This window comes from Piliocolobus tephrosceles, chromosome 1 (genome assembly GCF_002776525.5).
Source record: "Piliocolobus tephrosceles isolate RC106 chromosome 1, ASM277652v3, whole genome shotgun sequence".
Lineage (NCBI taxonomy): Eukaryota > Metazoa > Chordata > Mammalia > Primates > Cercopithecidae > Piliocolobus > Piliocolobus tephrosceles.
The window spans coordinates 177,078,698-177,101,204 of NC_045434.1; the positions used below are offsets into that span (position 1 = coordinate 177,078,698).

A 22,507-nucleotide genomic window follows, 5' to 3' on the forward strand; every position below is an offset into this window, starting at 1 on the left:
GCAACTACCAGTCTACTTTCTGTCTCTATGGATTTACTTATTCTAGCCATTTTATATAAATTGAGTAAGAATATGTAGTCTTTCGTGACTGACTTCTTTCACGTAGCATAATGTTTTCAAGGTCCATAAATGTGTAACATGTATCTGTACTTTATTCTTTTTTAATGGTGAATAATATTACATTGTATGGATATACCACATTTTGTTTATCCATTAATTGGTTGTTGCATGTTTGGGTTGTTTTCCTTTTGGTTGTTGTGACTAATGCTGCTGTGAACATTTGCATACTAGCTTTCATGTGGATACATGTTTTCATTTCTCTTGGGTATACATCTAGGAGTAGAATTGTTGGATCATGCAGTAACTATGTATAACATTTTGAGGAACTGCCAAACTATTTTCCAAAGTGCATTATTTTATAATTCTACTATCAATGTATGAGTGTTCCAGTTTCTCCACATCTTTGCCAATGCTTGTTATTATCTATCTTTTTTATTATTTCCATCCTGGTGGAGGCCTGGAAGTAGTATCTCATTGTGGTTGGTTTGGATTTGCATTTCTCTGGTGACTAATGATGTTGAGCATCTTTTCATGTATGTGTTGTCATTTGTATAACTTCTTTGGAAAAAAATGTTTGTTCGGATCCTTTGCCCATTTTTTAATTGGGTTGTCTTTTTATTGTTAAGTTGTGAGAGTTCCTTATTCATTCTAGATACTAGTCCCTTATCAGATACATGATTTGCAAATACATTTTCCCGTTTTGTGAGGTATCTTAACTTTCTTGATAGTGTCCTTTGAAGCACAAAAGTGTTAAATTTTGATGAAGCACAATTTATCTCTTTTTCAGTTGCTTTTTTCTTTCTTTCTTTTGATAAAGTATAGCTAAGAAACCATTGCCTAACCCATGATCAAGAAGCTTTACTGCCATGTCTAAGTGTTTCTAGTTTTAGCTCTTATATTTTGGTTTATGTTTCATTTTGAGTTGATTTTTGTGATGTCAGAAGGGGCTTCAACTTTTTTTTTTATATGAATATCCATTTGTTCCAGCATTATTTGGTGAAATGACTAGTCTTTCTCCACTGAAAGATCTTGACATGCTGTTGAAAGCCAGTTAACCATAAATAAGTTTATTTCAGGACTCTCAATTCTGTTCCATTGGTCTTTATGTCTATCCTTAACGTTAGTACCACATTGTCTTTATTACTCTTGCTCTAGTAAGTTTTGAAATTGCAAAGTGTGAGTCCTCCAACTTTATTCTTCTTTTTCAAGATTGTTTTGGCTATTCTCCCTTGAATTTCCCTATGAATTTTAGTATCAGTTTATTTTTTGCAAAAAATGATCTAGTTGGGATTTTGAAAGCTATTATATCGAATCTGTAGATCAGTTTGGAAGTTTTGGCATCTCTATTAGTGTTCTGTAATGAAACTACTACTATAACAAATTACCACAAACTTAGTGATTTAAAACAACACATATTTAATATTTTACAGGTCTGGGGGTTTTCTGGGCTAAAATCAAGTTGTTGAGGGCAGGTGTGATGGCTCACATCTGTAATCCCAAGACTTTGGGAGGCTGAGGCAGGCGGGTCACTTGAAGCCAGGAGTTTGAGACCAGCCTGGCCAACATGGCAAAACCTGGTCTCTACTAAAAATACAAAAATTTAGCCAGGCATGGTGGTGCACGCCTGTATTCCCAGCTACTTGGGTGGCTAAAGCACCCAAGAGGCAGAGGTTGCAGTGAGCCGAGATCATGCCACTGCACTCTAGCCTCAGTGACCGAGCAAGACACTGTCTCAAAAATAAGTAAATAATAAATAAAACCAAGTTGTTGGCCGAGCTGTATTCCATCTAGAGGCTTTTCTTGGAAAGAATCTCTTTCCATGTCTTTTTCCAGTTTCTAGAAGCTACCTGCATTTTGTGGCTCACAGCCCCTTCCTTCTTATTTATACCATACCATTTTAACCTCTGCTTCCATTGTCACATTTCCTGTCTTTGACTTTAAGCCTCTTGCCTCCCTCTTATAAGGACTATGTGATTACATTGAACCCACTCAGATAATCTAGGATAATCGCTACATCTGAAGAATCTTAATCACATCTGTAAAGTCCCTTTTGTCAGGTTCTGGATGTTAGGGTGTGGACATATTTGGTGAGGAGCATTATTCTGTTTACCATGCCATCTTAACAACATCTCATCTTCTGATCCGTGAACATGGGATGTCTCCCCATTGGTTGAATCTTAATTTCTTTCAACAATGTTTTGTTGAACTTTTATTTTATTTTATCTTTTTTCAACTTTTATTTTAGAACTGGGGAGGCACGGGCAGGTTTGCTACAAAGGAATATTTCATGGTGCTGAAGTTTGGAGTACAAATGAATCTGTTACCCAGATAGTGAGCATAGTACCCTATAGGTATTTTTTTTTCAACCCTAACCCTCTCCATTCCCTGTCTTGTATTCATCAGTGTCTGTTGTTCCCATTTTTACAACTACATATACCCAGTGTTCAGCACCTTCTTATAAGTAAGAACATTTAGTCTTTGAATTTTTTTTCTTTTTTCTTTTTTTAAAATTTTTTTACTTCAGTAGGTTTTTGGGGGAACAGGTGGTGGTTGGTTACATGAATAAGTTCTTTAGTGGTGATTTCTGAGATTTTGGTGCACCCATCACCTGAACAGTGTACACTGTACCCAGTGTATAGTCTTGTATCCCTCACCCCACTCCCACACTTTGTCTTTGAATTTCTGTTTCTGCATTAATTAGCATAGCTGCTAACATTCTGCTAATTAACATAGCTGGAAACTGTAGTTTCCAGCTTCATCCATGTTGTTGTGAAGTACATGGCTGTGTAGTATTCCATGGTGTATATGTACCATGGGATGTACCTCATTTTCTTTATTCAGTCCCCTGTTGGTGGGCACCTGAGCTGATTCTATGTTTTTGCTATTTTGAATAGTGCTGTAATGAACATACAGGTGCATGTATGTGTCTTTTTGGTAGAATGACTTGTTTTCCTTGGTTAGATTTACTCCTAATGTATTTTATTCTTTTTCATGCTATCATAAATGGAATTGTTTCCTTTATTTCATTTTTGAATTGTTCGTTGCTAGTGTATATAGATATAATCTATATATCTAAATATCTTACGCCTGTAATCCCAGCACTTCGGGAGGCCGAGGCAGGTGGATCACGAGGTCAGGAGATTGAGACCATCCTGGCTAACACAGTGAAACCCCATCTCTACTAAACATACAAAAAATTAGCCGGACGTGGTGGCAGGCACCTATAGTCCCAGCTACTCTGGAGGCTGAGGCAGGAGAATGGTGTGAACCCAGGAGGCAGAGCTTGCAGTGAGCCAAGATCGCGCCACTGCACTCCAGCCTTGGCAACAGAGCAAGACTCTGTCTCAAAAAGAAAAAAAAAAAAGAAAAATAAGCTTTAATCTACAATGAATGCCAGATTATACAGCAGAGAGCAATTTTCTTAGTTTTCCACACTGATAGGTTCTTACTAAGTGAAAAAAGTCATAAAATTATATTCACAAATATAGTACTCTGTCTCAAAACATTCCACATGATTGTTCTCAATACTAATACAATTAGATCAGTCATTTAGTCAGGCTAAAGTATAACAGTAATGAAAAAAATGCAAAATCTAACATAAATTACATTAAAACTTTTATTATATCAAATAAAAATGCGAATTTCTTACTAAATACAGAAAAATGGTAAAATATATAGGAATTTAAAATATTACATTAAATGATACAGAATAAGAAAGTGGTAAACTCCAAAAATCTATAGGCATATCTGCAAACTTCAGACTTCAAAGTAGAATCTGACCACCCAAACATTAATGTAGCATTTGTCTAACTTTTTTTTGTTTTGTTTTTGAGACAACTCTTTCACCATTATTGATTTCACAGTTTGGGTTGTAGGAATTGTAGGAATTGCTCTATTGCTGTTACCACTCTGTATAACCTACAAACTTAAGTACCGTAAATTCCCTGTGTATATGGTATAGGTTTTTCAATTCCAAGGTGGAAAAAGGGGTTGACCATAGTTCATAGCCTTGTTAGAGTCTATAACAACTCTTAATGATTGGAAGTGTAAAATAAATAAGAACAAACATTCAGTACATTTAATAATTTTTTTTCTTTTTCAGTATCGTATTCTTTTCTTCTTTCCTATTATGTTCTTTAGTGTTTATTCCTTATTTTCTGCATACGTTTTAGAAACATAAAGAATCATTGTATAGCAAAATAACTAATTGTAAGGTATCATACAATGATACTGCTCTTCTATTCCTCCTCTCTCTAGTTCCCGAATCCTTAATCATTCCCTTTTCTTCTCACTTCCCTTCCTGGAAACTTTAGTCCAAACCTGGGAGAAGCAAGAGAAAAGGAAGTGAGATGGGAAGAAGGGATAGTAGCAGTGGCCTGAAAGGGTGTATTGGAGCCCAACTGGAGCAGTGGCCTAGCATGGAGTGCTAGAGCTGAAGTGGAATGAGGAGGGTATCCACATGAAGGGGGATATAATTTGAGATGTCAGAGTCTGAAAGGTTGAGGATGACTTTTGTATAGGGGTGAAGGGGAGCATAGAGCCATAGGGTGTCAGTGTTCAGCTGGGGTGAGGAGGGCATAGCAGGGGGTGGCAGCAGTAGATGCAGGTTTTTTGAGCTTGAGCAGAGTGGGAAGGGTGTCGTTACTGGCGGGGAGGAGCTGTGGCGGCAATGAAAGAATGGTTATTTATAGATATTGATCAACTAAGTAAATCAATTAAGGATAACAGGAGCCAAATTTCTCACTATTAGAAAAGGTAGCTAAAATATAGACCAGCTGGGCGCAGTGGCTCACACCTGTAATCCCAGCATGTTGGGAGGCCGAGGTGAGTGGATCACCTGAGGTCATGAGTTCAAGACCAGCCTGACCAACATGACGAAACCCCGTCTCTACTAAAAAATACAAAAATTAGCTGGGTGTGGTGGCGTGCATCTGTAGTCTCAGCTGCTCAGGAGACTGAGGCAGGAGAATCGCTTGAACCCGGGAGGTGGGGTTTGCAGTGAGCCGAGATCACACCACTGCACTCCAGCCTGGGCAACAGAGCAAGACTCCGTCTGAAAGATAGGATAGGATAAGATAGGATAGGATGGGATAAGATAAGATAAGATAAGATAAGATAAGATAAGATAAGATAAGATAAGATAAGATAAGATAAGACAAGACAAGATAAAGACCAGGGAGAAAACATGAATGAACTCTGGGTATTGGGTTGTAATTGGAGATACCTATGTGAACTCATGGTTTTTAGTATGTATTGGAATATATATATGGTATTCTGTTCACTGAGAGGGCGTTAGAGCAGTAATATCCCAATAGCAATAAGCACACCTAATGTCCATATCTTGGTTTCCAAGTACTTTTCTCCAATAAAAGCAACAAAGTCTCCTTGGAGAAATGGCTGAATTTAGGGCTGAGGCAGAGAAAGTATCAAATGAGCCTTGAACATGTTCTTGTGCCAGAAAGCAGGGAGGTTCTTAAAGAATTATAGCAACATATCAAAAAGGACACAAAAGCCAGCTGTGAAGGGATTCCCATTAGCCAAATATGGGATGAATTGAGTGTCAAAATAGTGATAGTAATGGATATAACCAACCCATTGAATGAAATAGAAACCCATGAGGTCATTGTGTTAATAATTTTTTTTTTTTTTTTAAAGGCCAGGTGCCATGGCTCATGCCTATAATCCCAGCACTTTGAGGAGGGAAGATCACATGAGCCTAGGAGTTTGAGACCAGTCTGGGCAACATGACAAAACCCCATCTCTACAAAAATTTAAAAACATTAGCCAGGCATGGTGGTGTATACCTGTGGTCTCAGCTACTTTAGGAGGCTGAGGTGGGAGGATCGCTTGGGCCCAGAAGGTCAAGGCTGCAGTGAGCTGGGATTGCTCTGCTGCACTGCAGCCTGGGTGACAGAATGAAACCCTGTCTCCAAAATAAAATATTTTTAAAAAGAGTAAGTTGAAAGTTTGATGAGTATATTGGTATACACAATATGGTTCCCATGAGATACTTTATAAGGGGAAAAAGGTAACTTTAAAATGAGGAAGCCAGGCAAACACTACTGTGATCAAATGAGCAAAGTTAAGCTCACCAGTGATGGGAGAAATCAAAAATTGAGTGCCATTTGTTAGGAAACAATAAGAACATGGCTCCTCTTCTATGATATTTCTGCCAAAGATGCATAATCTGAATCTAATCATGATGAAATAACAGGCACTACTGAGGGACATTCTTCAAAATAGCTAGCCTGAAGTCTTCAAAAGTGTCAGAAGTCAGAAAGTTAAGAAAAAGACTACAGGTGGTTCCAGATTGAAGGAGAATAAGGAGACATAAAAACTAAATGCAGTGTATGACTTTGGACTGGATCCTTATCGGGACATTTTTGGGACAATTGGCAACAGTTGAATGGGGTCTGTGCATTATATGATAATGTTATGCTATTGATTTCTGATTTTCATGATTTTTATAGTTCTGTAGGAGAGTATCTTTGTTTAAATGAAATACACAAAAAAGTATTCTGGGGTAATGAGGCAGTATGTTGACAACTTACTCTCCAATATTAAAATTTATTTGAACTGTACTTGCAACTTCTTTGTAAGTTTGAGATTGTTTCACAATAAAAAGGGATAAATATAATAATCTCTCTCTTTTTTTTGGAGACAGAATCTCGCTCTGTGGCCCAGGCTGGAGTGCAGCGACGCGATCTCAACTCACTGCAAACTCCACCTCCTGGGTTCAAGCAATTCTCCTGCCCCAGCTCCCCGAGTAGGAGAATATTTTGTATTGGGTGTGTGACACTAATATATCCTGCCCAACTAATTTTTTTTTTTTTTTTAAGTAGAGACAGGGTTTCACCGTGTTGGCCCGGCTGGTCTCAAACTCCTGGTCTCAAGTGATCTGCCCACCTCAGCTTCCCAGAGTGCTGGGATTACAGGTGTGAGCCACCGTACCCAGCTGATAATCAACTTGAATGAACTTTGATTAATAGTGAGGACTCCTCCAATTACCTATTTATTTTGAATTGTTTAAGAGAATATGTTCTTCTTAGCTTACATTAAAAATCTCCAATTATTTTTATAAAAAGATCGCTTCTGAATGTTTTAGTTTTATTTTATTTTATTTTATTTTTGAGACAGGCTCTCCGGGTTCAAGCAGTTCTCCTGCCTCAGTCTCCTGAGTAGCTGGGAATACAGGTGTATGCCACCACTCTTGGCTAATTTTTGTATTTTTTGTTGAGATGGGGTTTCACTTTGTTGGCCAGGCTGGTCTCAAACTCCTGATCTCAAGTGATCCACCCACCTTGGCCTCCCAAAGTGCTGGGATTACAGTCGTGAGCCACCGCACCCAGCCTTCATAAATTCATTTTAAAGGTTAAATTATAATCAGTACAAACATATACAACTCATCTAATTTTATTTTAAATGATATTTGGTTCTTAGATTACAAGCTAAAGTTTTTTTTAAGCAATTATGTCTTTATTGGTTATATAAATTTACAGCCTTTTAAATTTTAAAACTGTGTAAATATTGCCACTTAATATAGTTTCACTTTTTTTGCATAACAATAATAACAATAATATTAAAAGCTAACACAAAGTGCTGGGCGCTTTCCAAGTAATTAACATGTTATAATTTATTTAATCCATATAATATTCTTTTGAGGTATGTACTGTTATTATCCCAATTTTACACATGAGGAAGTGAGACCCTGATAAGAAACTAGTCCAAATTTATATAGTTATGTGGGAGAACTGGGGTTAGAGCCCGGCTCCTGTGTTCAAGATCTTAATCACTGTTCAATTATGCACAGTAAAAAATAAATGGGTAACTTAAGTCCTATAGAGTTTAAAAAGAATGAAAAAAACTCAGTTTAGCAATTATATACTGAAATTGTTTCCTTTTCTGTCTATAAATAAGAAAATTCAGACATAGGTTTTGTATTTGGTGTGTGACACTAATATTTATTGCCTTAGTAACATCCATTCTTGCCTTTTATGTAATATCATACTTCTAATGTACAGACTTAAAAAGAAATTACTTAGTTGGTGCTGTACCAGAGCAGTAACTCCATTATTGAGACTAATATATTTAGTTCATATATTGTGGACCTATTATGTATTCATACAAAAGTAACATTTTCTCTAGTGGTACCAAATTGTTTAAATTGGTGATGGTTGTAATTTTTGAGACAAAGTCTTGCTACATCACCCAGGCTGGAGTACAGTGGTATGATCATAGTGCACTGCAGCCTTGAGCTCCTGAGCTTAAGCAGTCCTCCTGCCTCAGCCTCCCAAGAAGTTGGGACCACAGGCACACGCCACCATGCCCGGCTAATTTTTAAATTTTTTATAGAGACTGGATCTCACTGTGTTGCCCAGGCTGGCCTCAAATCCCTGGTCTCAAGCAGTCTTCCCACCTTGGCTTCCAAAAGCGTTGGGATCATAGGCATGAGCACAATGCCCAGCAGCAGTAAGTTTTAACAGAGGAAGAAAAGAGGCACAACATTCTGAAGAGTGATTTTAAGAATGATTTGCATAATACTTTTAAACTAAATATATAATTCCTTTGTTTAACTGCTCTAAACTGGGATCCTGTAGGACAAGGACATACTGTGGGAGAAAAAGATATGTAGCAATCTTTGTAGTTCCTTTTGTGGGAGGATATTTTTCCCCGAAGAGTTTAGCTGCAAGAGGCAGTGTATCTGAAGTACCTATTAAAATGTGAAGCTCTGTATTGTTGGTATTAGTGTCTTGTCTAAGGTCTTACGTAGCTTTTTTGCTGCAGAACTACCAATTATAACAGCCATTCTTTATCATGTTGCAAAATAAACAGTTCAAAAATACAAATTAGCACTTTTTCAGCTGTTTTGCTTAGTAAAATATTTTTTAAGAAATAAATTATTTTAAAATAAAATATTTTAAGAAAATTCTGTTCATTTCTTTTTTTTTTTTTTTTTTTGAGACAGTCTCGCTCTGTCGCCCAGGCTGGAGTGCAGTGGCCGGATCTCGGCTCACTGCAAGTTCCACCTCCCGGGTTTACTCCATTCTCCTGCCTCAGCCTCCTGAGTAGCTGGGGACTACAGGCGCCCGCCACCTCGCCTGGCTAGTTTTTTGTATTTTTTTTTTAGTAGAGACGGGATTTCACCATGTTAGCCAGGATGGTCTCGACCTCCTGACCTCGTGATCCGCCCGCCTCGGCCTCCCAAAGTGCCGGGATTACAGGCTTGAGCCACCGCACCCGGCCAGAAAATTTTGTTCATTTCACTTCACCTCACTAAGAATATATCTGTACTGCTAATGTGGTTCTGGGTTCTTCAGTTATGATAATATTGCCTTTAACCAATATATTTGCTATTTATTACCAACTGAAGTTGATATTTTATCTTCCTTTTTGGACAAGTTAACTTTTTGAGAGACGAATACAACTATTAATATTTGCTCAACAAATACGGTCAAAACAAAGTATAGGGAAGCCCCCAACCAGAATCATGTTTGTTTAGTTTCACAAGCATGAGTCATATTTTGGTTCTAACATTAAATGGATCATCTTTCCTTTTTTTTTTTTGAATATTACATCTGAGTTCACACCTCTGAGGATTCTTATAATATTAATAGATTTTCCTCTGCATTTTGGACTATGAATTTGAGAAGATTTTAGGAAAAAAATTGGGGCTGAAAAATTCATATAATGAACTTAAGATTCTTTAAAGCAGAGAGTGAATAAATATGAAGTATTACTTGAATAGCCTCATTTAAATCTCAAATTTTGTTACACTTTTTATGTTATAGAAACAATTGTAGTTCCAAATAATTGTGTAAAAATTTTGCTAAAATAACTTCTAGTGAGTTGGTTAAATTTAAATAACTTGTGGTAAGTTGGTTAAATTTCTGTTAAAGTGTATTTGTTGAGTTATTCATTATTAGTAAAAATGGGTTATGGTGATGTAATGTTCTCTACAGTATTCCCTCAGCATTTTTTGATAGTATTGGTTAATGTTCACTCTTACAAAGCCCCTTTGATAGTGCTTTATTTCTTTATAATTATACCTTTGCACTTTTGTGGTTCTGATGAGGTTTATGGAATTATAATAATATGATGTTCTATCTTATGAAAATAGGCTGAACTATAGCTGAAAGAAGTATACTAACAGAGCTGTAGCAAGAATCTTTCACATGATTTTGGTAGGCTGTAAAATGGTTAGTAGACTTCCATTTCAGAGACAATATCTGTTTTAGATTAATCTTTGTCAAATACCTGCCACTGTAGGTAATTCAAATTCAATTGATTTTCTGACTTTATAACAAAGAAATACCATATACTAGTTTTTTCAATATAAAATTAATTTTTTGAATCTTAGTTGCTGTGTTATAGTGCTAGAACTTGTTGAAGAGACAACAGAGGAATGTATTTGGCATTTGTATTACTTTTTTGAAATAAGCTTGGTTTTAGAGAATTGAAAATGTACATGGAGGAATATGGGCTATTGTGGAAACCAACAAAGAGTAGTTATTCCAGTGGTAGAATTTTTTGGTAACTGATAAGGCAGTTAATTATTTGTATAAATCCTCATGTTGAATTTTCTTAGTTCTGCACTGTTAAATGTCATTTTTCCAAAAATTGCATCTTCTAAAGTAGATGTGAAAATATATGATTTATTTTTAAAAAGATTTCTGCATTGTGAAATAAATGTAATTACTTTTCAATAGTCATGTGAAATATTGTAAATTCAGTGCTGTGCCAAATATTGGTAATATTCTAGTCATTTTTGATTTAATAAAAAGTCATTTCAGCCAGGTGTGGTGCCTCATGCGTATATTCCCAGCCCTTTGGGAGGCTGAGGCCGGAGGATCACTTGAGGCCAAGAGTTTGAGACCAGCCTGGCAGCCTGGGCAACAAAGGAAGACCCCATCTCAACAGAAACCAATAATTTTTAAATTAACCTCGTGTGGTGGCATGCACCTGTGCACCTGTAATCCCAGCACTTTGGGAGGCCAAGGCAAGAGGATCGCTTGAGGCAAGGAGTTCAAAGCCAGCCTAGTCAACATAGTAAGACTCTGTCTCTACAAAAGGAAAGTAAAAAAATTAGCCAGGCATGGTGGTATATGCCTGTAATCCCAGCTATTTGGGAGGCTGAGGCAGGAGGATCGCTTGAACCCAAAAGTTCAAAGCTGCAGTGAGTGAGTCATGATCCTGTCACCACACTCCACCTGGGGTGACAGAGCAAGATCCTGTTTCAAAAAAAAAAAAAAAAGTGATTTCATAGCCTTTGTTTGTGTAGCATGTCTTTCTAAAATTAAAACTGTCTTCTAATTTATGTAGTTACCTCTTCTTAGGGCTTTAATATTTACTTTGCCAGTGTGACTCAGTATGTTTTTGAGTAAGGTGGAAGGGAATATCTCATTACTGTTGAGGATTAAAAATAATTGTTTCTTAAAGTTGTTTAAATAGCTTTATTGTTTTTCAAAGATTACATACTTATTTATAAATCAAACAATATATAAAAATTCAGAGAAAAAAGGTAAAAGTCCAGCTGGACATTATTCTAGCTTTCAGATGGCTTTTTCAGTATATAAGTACAGCAGTGTAGCCATCCAATGTTATATAAATAGGCTATAATAAGGCATTATTCTGCAACTTTTAAAATGTTTTGGAACTTTTCTTTAAAATGAAATAAAATAGCAATTTACACACACACACACACACACAGAAATGTTGCTGAGTTTTAGTATTTCACTAGCTTAGAGGTGAAATGTTAACTGTGCAGAAATTTTTTTAAAAAGGAGGATGATGTTTCATAACTAGTGTATGTGTGTATAATATAGGTTTTAATACTTTATACTTTTTTTTGGTGCATGCTGTGCATTAAGTGATGTAAGAAATGCTAAAGAAAGTATTCAGATTCTACCATCTAATACAGAACACTAGTACAATAGAAGTTTTCTTATTTGTTTGTTCATTTAATAATATGAGTTGAATTAGTTGAGAGTATATATTAAGCTTGTATTGCTGAGTTAGGAATACTAAGGTAGAATGGTTTGGATTTGCTTACAGTAGGCAACTGTTGGAGGTACCTGAATAGAAAAGTGACATGATGAAATATATTAGGAAAGTTAATCTGGCAGTTCTATGTCATTTAAATTGGAATAAGAAGAGACAGTATGGTCTGATGATGATTACATGGGCTTTAGAATTAAAGAGTTTAGGATTCATTTTCCAACTGTATCACTAGCTCCTTGGTCTTGATTAAGTTGGTCTTAAGTTACATGTCTTTTTTAAGTAGCGATATCTTTGTCTCTTTTATGGTGTAATAATTCCTACCTCTTAGAGTTGTTGTAAAGACATTTAATGAGAACTTACTGTATGCCAGTCTCTGTGCTCAGTGTTTACATGCATTGTATCATTTATATAAGATTGTCTGTTTTCCCACCTTTTGGTATGGTTGAGTTTTAAAGGAGGAGGGATTAGAAGAGTTCTTCAGATGCTTGGATATGTAGGGAAATGAATGTGAGAGGGCATTCCAAGCAGAAGAAACTAGATATACACGTTGGAAGTGTAAAAGAACGTATAAAAGGAACATGGTGTGTTGGAAGAAAGATGAGCCTGTTTATGAGTATGTAAGAGATGGGCATTGATAGTGGAAAGTTAGCTTGAGCCAGAATATCAAGAGTTTTGTGTATCTTTCTGAAGAGTTTGGGTTTTACTTCGTAAAGCAGGTTAGCTAAAATTCAGTTGTTTATGGGGAACCACGCAGGTAAGATAAAATGAATGAATTGGACTTGATAAGGACTATGATAAACTGAAAATTGCAAATCACATATGCCATTTTACCTAGATGTCCTTTCCTCTGTTCTAGCTGAGTTTTGCTATGTGGAAATTTGGGCCCAGTGTTGCCAAATTTTCTAATTTTTAAAAGTGAAAGTGGATATTTTTAAATGTGAGATTTTCCTATTTTCAAAACTAACTTTAAAAAATTAAAAACACCATGTAGGAAAAAAATTCAGTATTTATTCTTTTTTTTTTTTCTTTTGAGATGGAGTCTCACTGTCACCCAGGCTGGAGCGCAGTGGCACAATCTCAGCTCACTGCAACTTCAGTCTTCTGGGTTCAAGCAATTGTCCTGCCTCAGCCTCCCGAGTAGCTGGGATTACAGATGTATGCTACCTCACCCAGATAATTTTTGTATTTAAAAAAAAAAATATATATATATATAATATTTTAAATTCTAGGGTACATGTGCACAACATGCAGGTATGTATACATGTGCCATGTATACATGTGCCATGTTGGTATGCTGCACCCATTAACTCGTCATTTACGTTAGGTATATCTCCTAATGCTATCCCTCCCCCTTCCCCCCACCGCACGACAGGCTCCGATGTGTGGTGTTCCCCACCCTGTGTCCAAGTGATCTCATTGTTCAATTCCCACCTATGAGTGAGAACATGCAGTGTCTGGTTTTCTGTCGTTGTGATAGTTTGCTCAGAATGACGGTTTCCAGCTTCATCCATGTCCCTACAAAGGACGTGAACTCATCCATTTTTATGGCTGCATAATATTCCATGGTGTATATGTGCCACATTTTCTTAATCCAGTCTATCATTGATGGACATTTGGGTTCATTCCAAGTCTTTGCTATTGTGAATAGTGCCAAAATAAACATACGTTTGCATGTGTCTTTATAGCAGCATGATTTATAATCCTTTGGGTATATACCCAGTAATGGGATGGCTGGGTCAAATGGTATTTCTAGCTCTAGATTTGAGGAATCGCCAAACTGTCTTCCGCAATGGTTGAACTAGTTTACAGTCCCACCAACGGTGTAAAAGTGTTTCTATTTCTCCACATCCTCTGCAGCAGCTGTTGTTTCCTGACTTTTTAATGATCGCCATTCTAACTGGTGTGAGATGGTATCTCATTGTGGTTTTGATTTACATTTCTCTGATGGCTAGTGATGATGAACATTTTTTCATGTGTCTGTTGGCTGCATAAATGTCTTCTTTTGAGAAGTGTCTGTTCATATCCTTTGCCCACTTTTTGATGGAGTTGTTTGTTTTTTTCTTGTAAATTTGTTTAAGTTCTTTGTAGATTCTGGATATTAGTCCTTTGTCAGATGGGTTGATTGCAAAAATTTTCTCCCATTCTGTAGGTTGCCTGTTAGTTTCTTTTGCTGTGCAGAAGCTCTTTAATTTAATTAGATCCCATTTGTCAATTTTGGCTTTTGTTGCCGTTGCTTTTGATGTTTTAGTCATGTAGTCCTTGCCCATGCCTATGTCCCGAATGGTATTGCCTAGGTTTTCTTCTAGGGTTTTTATGGTTTTAGGTCTAACATTTAAGTCTTTAATCCATCTTGAATTAATTTTTATATAAGGTGTAAGGAAGGGATCCAGTTTCAGCTTTCTACATATGGCTAGCCAGTTTTCCCAACACCATTTATTAAATAGGGGATCTTTTCCCCGTCTCTTGTTTTTGTCAGGTTTGTCAAAGATCAGATGGTTGTAGATGTGTGGTATTATTTCTGAGGACTCTGTTCTGTTCCATTGGTCTATATCTCTGTTTTGGTACCAGTACCATATTGTTTTGGTTACTGTAGCCTTGTAGTATAGTTTGAAGTTAGGTAGCGTGATGCCTCCTGCTTTACTCTTTTGGCTTAGGATTGTCTTGGCAATGCAGGCTCTTTTTTGGTTCCATATGAACTTTAAAGCAGTTTTTTCCAATTCTCTGAAGAAAGTCATTTGTAGCTTAATGGGGATGGCATTGAATCTATAAATTACCTTGGGCCGTATGGCCAGTTTCATGATACTGATTCTTCCTATCCATGAGCATGGAATATTCTTCTATTTGTTTGTGTCCTCTTTTATTTCATTAGTCAGTGGTTTGTAATTCTCCTTGAAGAGGTCCTTCACATCCCTTGTAAGTTGGATTCCTAGGTATTTTATTCTCTTTGAAGCTATTGTGAATGGGAGTTCACTCATGATTTGGCTCTCTGCTTGTCTGTTATTGGTGTATAGGAATGCTTGTGATTTTTCACACTGGGGCCTATCATGGGGAGGGGGGAGGGGGGAGGGATGGCATTGGGAGTTATAACTGATGTAAATGAGGAGTTGATGGGTGCTGATGAGTTGATGGGTGCAGCACACCAACATGTCACAAGTATACATATGTAACAAACCTGCACGTTATGCACATGTACCCTAGAACTTAAAGTATAATAAAAAAAAAAAAAAAAAAGGAATGCTTGTGATTTTTGCACATTGATTTTGTATCCTGAGACTTTGCTGACGTTGCTTATCAGCTTAAGGAGATTTAGGGCTGAGACAATGGGGTTTTCTAAATATACAATCATGTCATCTGCAAACAGGGATAATTTGATTTCCTCTTTTCCTAATTGAATACGCTTTATTTCTTTCTCTTGCCTGATTGCCCTGGCCAGAACTTCCAACCCTATGTTGAATAGGAGTCATGAGAGAGGGCATCCCTATCTTGTGCCAGTTTTCAAAGGGAATGCTTCCAGTTTTGCCCATTCGGTATGATGTTGGCTGTGGGTTTGTCATAAATAGCTCTTATTATTTTGAGATACGTCCCATCAATACCTAATTTTTTTTAAAGTTTTTAGCATGAAGGACTGTTGAATTTTGTCAAAGGCCTTTTCTGCATCTATTGAGATAATCATGTGGTTTTTGTCTTTGGTTCTGTTTATATGCTGGATTACGTTTATTGATTTGCATATGTTGAACCAGCCTTGCATCCCAGGGATGAAGCCCTCTTGATCATGGTGGATAAGCTTTTTGATGTGCTGCTGGATTCGGTTTGCCAGTATTTTATTGAGGATTTTTGCATCGATGTTCATCAGGGATATTGGTCTAAAATTCTCTTTTTTTGTTGTGTCTCTGCCAGACTTTGGTATCAGGATGATGCTGGCCTCTAAAATGAGTTAGGGAGGATTCCCTCATTTTCTATTGATTGGAATAGTTTCAGAAGGAATGGTACCAGCTCCTCTTTGTACCTCTGGTAGAATTTGGCAGTGAATCTCTCTCGTCCTGGACTTTTTTTTGGTTGGTAGACTATTAATTATTGCCTCAATTTCAGAGCCTGCTATTGGTCTATTCAGGGATTCTGCTTCTTCCTGGTTTAGTCTTGGGAGGGTGTATGTGTCCAGGAATTTATCCATGTTTTCTAGATTTTCTAGTTTGTGTAGAGGTGTTTATAGTATTCTCTCATGGTAGTTTGTATCTCTGTGGGATTGGTGGTGATATCCCTTTTATCATTTTTTATTGCATCTATTTGGTTCTTCTCTCTTTTCTTCTTTATTAGTCTTGCTAGCGGTCTATTTTGTTGATCGTTTCAAAAAACCAGCTGCTGGATTCATTGATTTTTTTGTAGGGTTTTTTGTGTGTCTATCTCCTTCAGTTCTGCTCTGATCTTAGTCATTTCTTTAAATGCCTTCTGCTACTTTTCGAATGTGTTTGCTCTTGCTTCTCTAGTTCTTTTAATTGTGATGTTAGGGCGTCTATTTTAGATCTTTCCTGCTTTCTCTTGTGGGCATTTAGTGCTATAAATTTCCCTCTACACACTGCTTTAAATGTGTCCCGGAGATTCTGGTATACTGTGTCTTTGTTCTCATTGGTTTCAAAGAATATCTTTATTTCTGCCTTCATTTCGTTATGTACCCAGTAGTCATTCAGGAGCAAGTTGTTCAGTTTCCATGTGGTTGAGCGGTTTTGAGTGAGTTTCTTAATCCTGAGTTCTAATTTGATTGCACTGTGGTCTGAGAGACAGTTTGTTATAATTTCTATTCTTTTACATTTGCTGAGGAGTGCTTTACTTCCAACTATGTGGTCAGTTTTGGAATAAATGTGATGTGGCACTGAGAAGAATGTATGTTCTGTTGATTTGGGGTGGAGAGTTCTGTAGATGTCTATTAGATCCACTTGGTGCAGAGCTGAGTTCAATTCCTGGATATCCTTGTTAACTTTCTGTCTTGTTGATCTGTCTGATGTTGACAGTGGGGTGTTAAAGTCTCTGATTATTATTGTGTGGGGGTCTAAGTCTCTTTGTGGGTCTTCAAGGACTTGCTTTATGAATCTAGGTGCTCCTGTATTGGGTGCATATATATTTAGGATAGTTAGCTCTTCTTGTTGAATTGATCCCTTTACCATTAGGTAATGGTCTTCTTTGTCTGTTCTGATTTTTGTTGGTTTAAAGTCTGTTTTATCAGAGACTAGGATTGCAACTCCTGCTTTTTTTTTTTTGTTTTCTATTTGCTTGGTAGATCTTCCTCCATCCCTTTATTTTGAGCTTATGTGTGTCTCTGCACGTGAGATGGGTCTCCTGAATACAGCAAAGTGATGGGTCTTGACTCTTTATCCAATTTGCCAGTCTGTGTGTTAATTGGAGCATTTAGCCCGTTTACATTTGAGGTTAATATAGTTATGTGTGAATATAATCTTGGCATTATGATGTTATCTGGTTATTTTGCTCGTTAATTGATGCAGTGTCTTCCTGTGATTGATGGTCTTTACAGTTTGGCATGTTTTTGCAGTGGCTGATACTGGTTGTTCCTCTCCATGTTTAGTGCTTCTATCAGGAGCTCTTGTAGGGTAGGCCTGGTGGTGACAAAATCTCTCAGCATTTGCTTGTCTGTAAAGGATTTTATTTCTCCTTCACTTATGAAGCTTAGTTTGGTTGGATATGAAATTCTGGGTTGAAAATTCTTTTCTTTACTTTTCTTTTTTTTTTTTTTGCAGCACCTGTGGGAGTTTATTAGGGGGAGCATTTCCTAAATGTGCAGGGACCGGAAGGGCAGGGGTGGGAGGGGTCCGCAGCCAGGCTCCATGAGGTGTGGTCTTGCGGAGGACTCAGGTTGAGGGGTGCTCGTCCTCAGGCCCAGGCCATCGCTCTTCAGCCAGCGCATTATCTGCTGGTGCGGCCGGATAAAGTCTCGCACACAGGCATCCAACATGGCCTCGGTGAGGACCCCATCCTCGGGGGCTTATGCCTTGGCCTGACAGGACACAGCCAGCTGTGCGATCTTCTCGCCCGACATGCCGACCGTCAGCCTAGCGATCTCCACGCACTTCCTCCCATAGTCAAACGGGGCCAGCTTCAGGCTCTGCTTGCCTTCTGTGGCCGGCTTAAGAACATACTTGTCAAGATACATTCTCACCAGGCGCTCCCGCTCCTCCTGCCGGGGCAGGTCTAAGTGACACATCATGTCAACGCTGTCATGGATGTCCTGCTGTAACTCCTCGGGGTGGCGGCTGGCCGGGACCAGCATGAATTTGTTGCTGCGCTGCCTCGTGTGGTATAGGAAGGCATCCTGGGCGACTATGAGGTCCTGGTTTATCTCCTCAGTGGCTGGCTTCCGAAGGAAGGCGTCCGCGTCGTCCATGAAGAGCCGGAAGCCGCGCCGGCTGGTATTGGCCCAGTCAAACAGCTCGTTCATGGCGGTCACGCCTTCCCGCCCCTTGAGGGCCAGGTCCTCGCCTGTCATGATGGCGTAGTCCATGCCCGAGTACAGGGCGAGATTCTTGGCAAACAGTGTCTTCCCGGTGCCTGGTGGCCCGTACAGCAGGACGTTCCTGTACAGCCTGCGGTTCTCCGTGTTCCTTGTTGCTATGGCCATGATGCGTACCTTTGCTTCCAGGCGGGGACTCAGCACAACACCCTCCAGCACGTCCTGGGGCCGACTGAGGACCTTCCGGCGGACCTGGAAAGGGTGCTGCAGCGACTCCAGCACCATGATACGGGACTTCTCACTCACCAGGGATGGCTTGAACAGCCCAGCCTCGATGAAGCGCACCGGGGCGGCTGTTCCATTCTTGGCAGAGTAGACCCCGCCAGCCAGCAGCGTCAGCCCAACCGTGGCTGTCACTGTGTCCCGATCTGTCACAAAGGCACGGAATCTTTCCCCAAACATGGTGACAGCTGTCCTGATGGACGCAAAGAAGGTCTGATGGTGCTTCTGCAGGGACTCCTCCTGCTTCCGTAAGTTCTCCTCATTCACAAGCTGTTTGAGCTTGGACTGTTGCTCCGGCTGCAAAGTCGGCTCCTGCATCTGCACCAGATTCACGGCCTCCTTCCACATGGCCATCTTAGAAAAAGGGAAGTGGCAGGATAATAGGATCCTCTTGGGAGAAGGTCAGTAGTAACGAAAATTCTTTTCTTTAAGAATGTTGAATATTGGCCACCACTCTCTTCTGGCTTGTAGAGTTTCTGCTGAGAGATCCGCTGTTAGTCTGATGGGCTTCCCTTTGTGGGTAACCTGACCTTTCTCTCTGGCTGCCCTTAACATTTTTTCCTTCATTTCAACTTTGGTGAATCTGACAATTATGTGTCTTTGGGTTGCTCTTCTTGAGGAGTATCTTTGTGGTGTTCTCTGTATTTCCTGAATTTGAATGTTGGCCTGCCTTGTTAGGTTGGGAAAGTTCTCCTGGATAATATCCTGAAGAGTGTTTTCTAACTTGGTTCCATTCTCCCTGTCACTTTCAGGTACACCACCAACCAGATGTAGACTTGGTCTTTTCACATAGTCCCGTATTTCTTGGAGGCTTTGTTCGTTTCTTTTCACTCTTTTTTCTCTAAACTTCTCTTCTCACTTCATTTCGTTCATTTGATCTTCAGTCACTGATACTCTTTCTTCCAGTTGATTGAATCAGCTACTGAAGCTTGTGCATACGTCATGTAGTTTTCCTGCCATGGTTTTCAGCTCCATCAAGCCATTTAAAATCTTCTCTACACTGTTTATTCTAGTTAGCCATTCATTCCAATCTTTTTTCAAGGTTTTTAGCTTCTTTGTGATGGGTTCGAACATCCTCCTTTAGCTCAGAGAAATTTATTACTGATCTTCTGAAGCCTTGTCTCAACTCGTCAAAGTCATTCTCCATCCAGCTTTGTTCTGTTGCTGGCAAGGAGCTGTGTTCCTTTGGAGGAGAAGAGGCGCTCTGATTTTTAGAATTTTCAGCTTTTCTGCTCTGGTTTCTCCCCATCTTTGTGGTTTTATCTACCTTTGGTCTTTAATGATGGTGGCATACAGATGGGGTTTTGGTGTGGATGTCCTTTCTGTTTGTTAGTTTTCCTTCTAACAGTCAGGACCCTAAGCTGCAGGTCTGTTGGAGTTTGCTGGCGGTCCACTCCAGACCCTATTTGCCTGGGTATCACCAGCGGAGGCTGCAGAACCGCAAATATTGCAGAATGGCAAATGTTGCTGCCTGATTGTTCCTCTGGAAGCTTTGTCTCAGAGTGGGGCACCTGGCCATATGAGGTGTCAGTCGGCCCCTACTGGGAGGTGCCTCCCAGTTAGGCTACTTGAGGACCAGAGACCCACTTGAGGATGCAGTCTGTCCATTCTCAGATCTCCAACTTGGTGCTGGGAGAACCACTACTCTCTTCAAAGCTGTCACACATTTAAGTCTGCAGAAGTTTCTGCTGCCTTTTGTTTAGCTATGCCCTGCCCCCAGAGGTGGAGTCTATGGAGGCAGGCAGGCCTCTTTGAGCTGGGGTGGGCTCCATCCAGTTCGAGCTTCCCTGCCACTTTATTTACCTACTAAAGCCTCGGCAATGGTAGGTGCCCTTCCCCCAGCCTTGCTGCCACCTTGCAGTTCGATCAAAGAGTGCTGTGCTAGCAGTAAGCAAGGCTCCATGGGCGTGGGACCCTCTGAGCCGGGCGCAGGATATAATCTCCTGGTGTGCCATTTGCTAAGACCACTGGAAAAGCGCAATATTAGGGTGGGAGTGACCCGATTTTCCAGGTGCCGTCTGTCACAACTTCCCTTGGTTAGGAAAGGGAATTCCTTGTGCTTCCCGGGTGAGACGATGCCTCACCTTGCTTTGGATCATGGTCGTAGGCTGCACCCACTTTCCTGCACCCACTGTCCGACAAGCCCCAATGAGATAAACCCAGTACCTCAGTTGGAAATGTAGATATCACCCGTCTTCGTGTCGCTCACAGTGGGAGCTATAGACTGGAGCTGTTCCCATTCAGCCATCTTAGAACCTCCTCTTCCAATTTTTGAATTTTTAGTGGAGGTGGCATTTCACTGTGTTGGCCAGGCTGGTCTCGAACTCCCAATGTCAGGTGATCCACCTGTCTCAGCCACCTCCCAAAGTGCTGGAATTACAGGCGTGGGCCACCATGCCCAGCTTTCATCTTGTATAGTGACATGATTTGCCAGATTTAATTTTCATATAGATCATACTGGTCTCAATGTGGAGATTGGATGGTGAAATTAAAAGATGAAAATAGGATGGCTGTTGTAATAGAAAAAGTGAGAGAAGAGGAGTGACTAACCTAAAAGTGGCCTTAGATCTAGAAGTGGGAGATGGATTGAATAGATAATTTTGGTGCAGTGATTCCTAATACTTTCACTTTCATGGAGCAGTGTGGATTTACTGTTTGGAAATATTTTTATCTTAAAAGTAAGCTGTGTTTATTAGTAATCATTATTACAATAAAAATTTAATTGTCAGTTGTAAGTTCCTATAGGCATAAGGACCCTTATTGTGACCCTTATTGAGTTGATGAAATTCTAGTTCATGGTAAAAAGAAATATAAAGAAAAGCCTGAAGTCATAGTTAGACTTTGCAGCTTTATTGTAATTATAACTACAATAGGGAAAAGTGAATGTGCACACTTCTTAGTTACCACTCAAAATCAATCTAGCCAAAAAAAGGTGGGGGGAGGGAACAACTCACCCAGAAGTTTGACAGACCATAGTATACTTTGAATCAAGAGAATGCATATTTTCCAAGTGTTCAACATCACCAATCATCAGGCAAATGCACATCAAATCCACAGTGAGATACAATCTTACCCTACATAGAATGGCTATTATTAAAAATACAAAAAATAACAGATGCTTGCAAGGATGCAGAGAGGAGGGAACTCTTACACACTAATGGTGGGAATGTAAATTAGTACAACCACTATTGAAAACGATATGAAGATTTCTCAAAAAACTAAAATAGAACTACCATTTGATCCAGCAGTCTCACTACTAGGTGTTTATCCATAGGAAAGTAAATCTCTATATCAAAGGGATCCTGCACTTGCATGTTTATCATAGCACTATTTACAATAGCAAAAATTTGGAATCAACCTAAGTGTCCATCTACAGACAAATGGATTTTTAAAATGTGGTATATAGGCCAGGCACGGTGGCTTACGCCTGTAATCCCAGCACTTTGGGAGGCCGAGGCAGGAGGATCACCTGAGGTTAGGGGTTGACTAGCCTGGCCAACATGGTGAAACACCGTCTCTACTAAAACTACAAAAAAAAAAAAAAAAAAAATTAGCCTGGCATGGTGGCAGGCGCCTGTAGGCCCAGCTACTTTGGAGGGTGAGGCAGGAGAATGGTGTGAACCCGGAAGGCGGAGCTTGCAGTGAGCTGAGATCGCGCCACCCCACTTCAGCCTGGGCGACAAAGCGAGACTCCATCTAAAAAAAAAAAAA

At 39.3% G+C, this 22,507-nt stretch overlaps 2 protein-coding genes across 3 annotated transcripts in view; one reads left to right on the forward strand and one right to left on the reverse strand.

Annotated features, from left to right (window-relative positions):
- The window catches only part of ZSWIM5 (zinc finger SWIM-type containing 5), a 186,695-nt gene that overhangs the window by 16,836 nt on the left and 147,352 nt on the right, over positions 1–22,507 (forward strand). The window lies entirely within an intron of this gene.
- Positions 17,916–19,144, reverse strand: LOC111548754 (ATPase family AAA domain-containing protein 3C-like). Its single transcript, XM_023221439.1, is given in 2 exon segments — positions 17,916–17,950; positions 17,953–19,144. Coding segments are annotated over 2 exon segments (1,227 nt in total).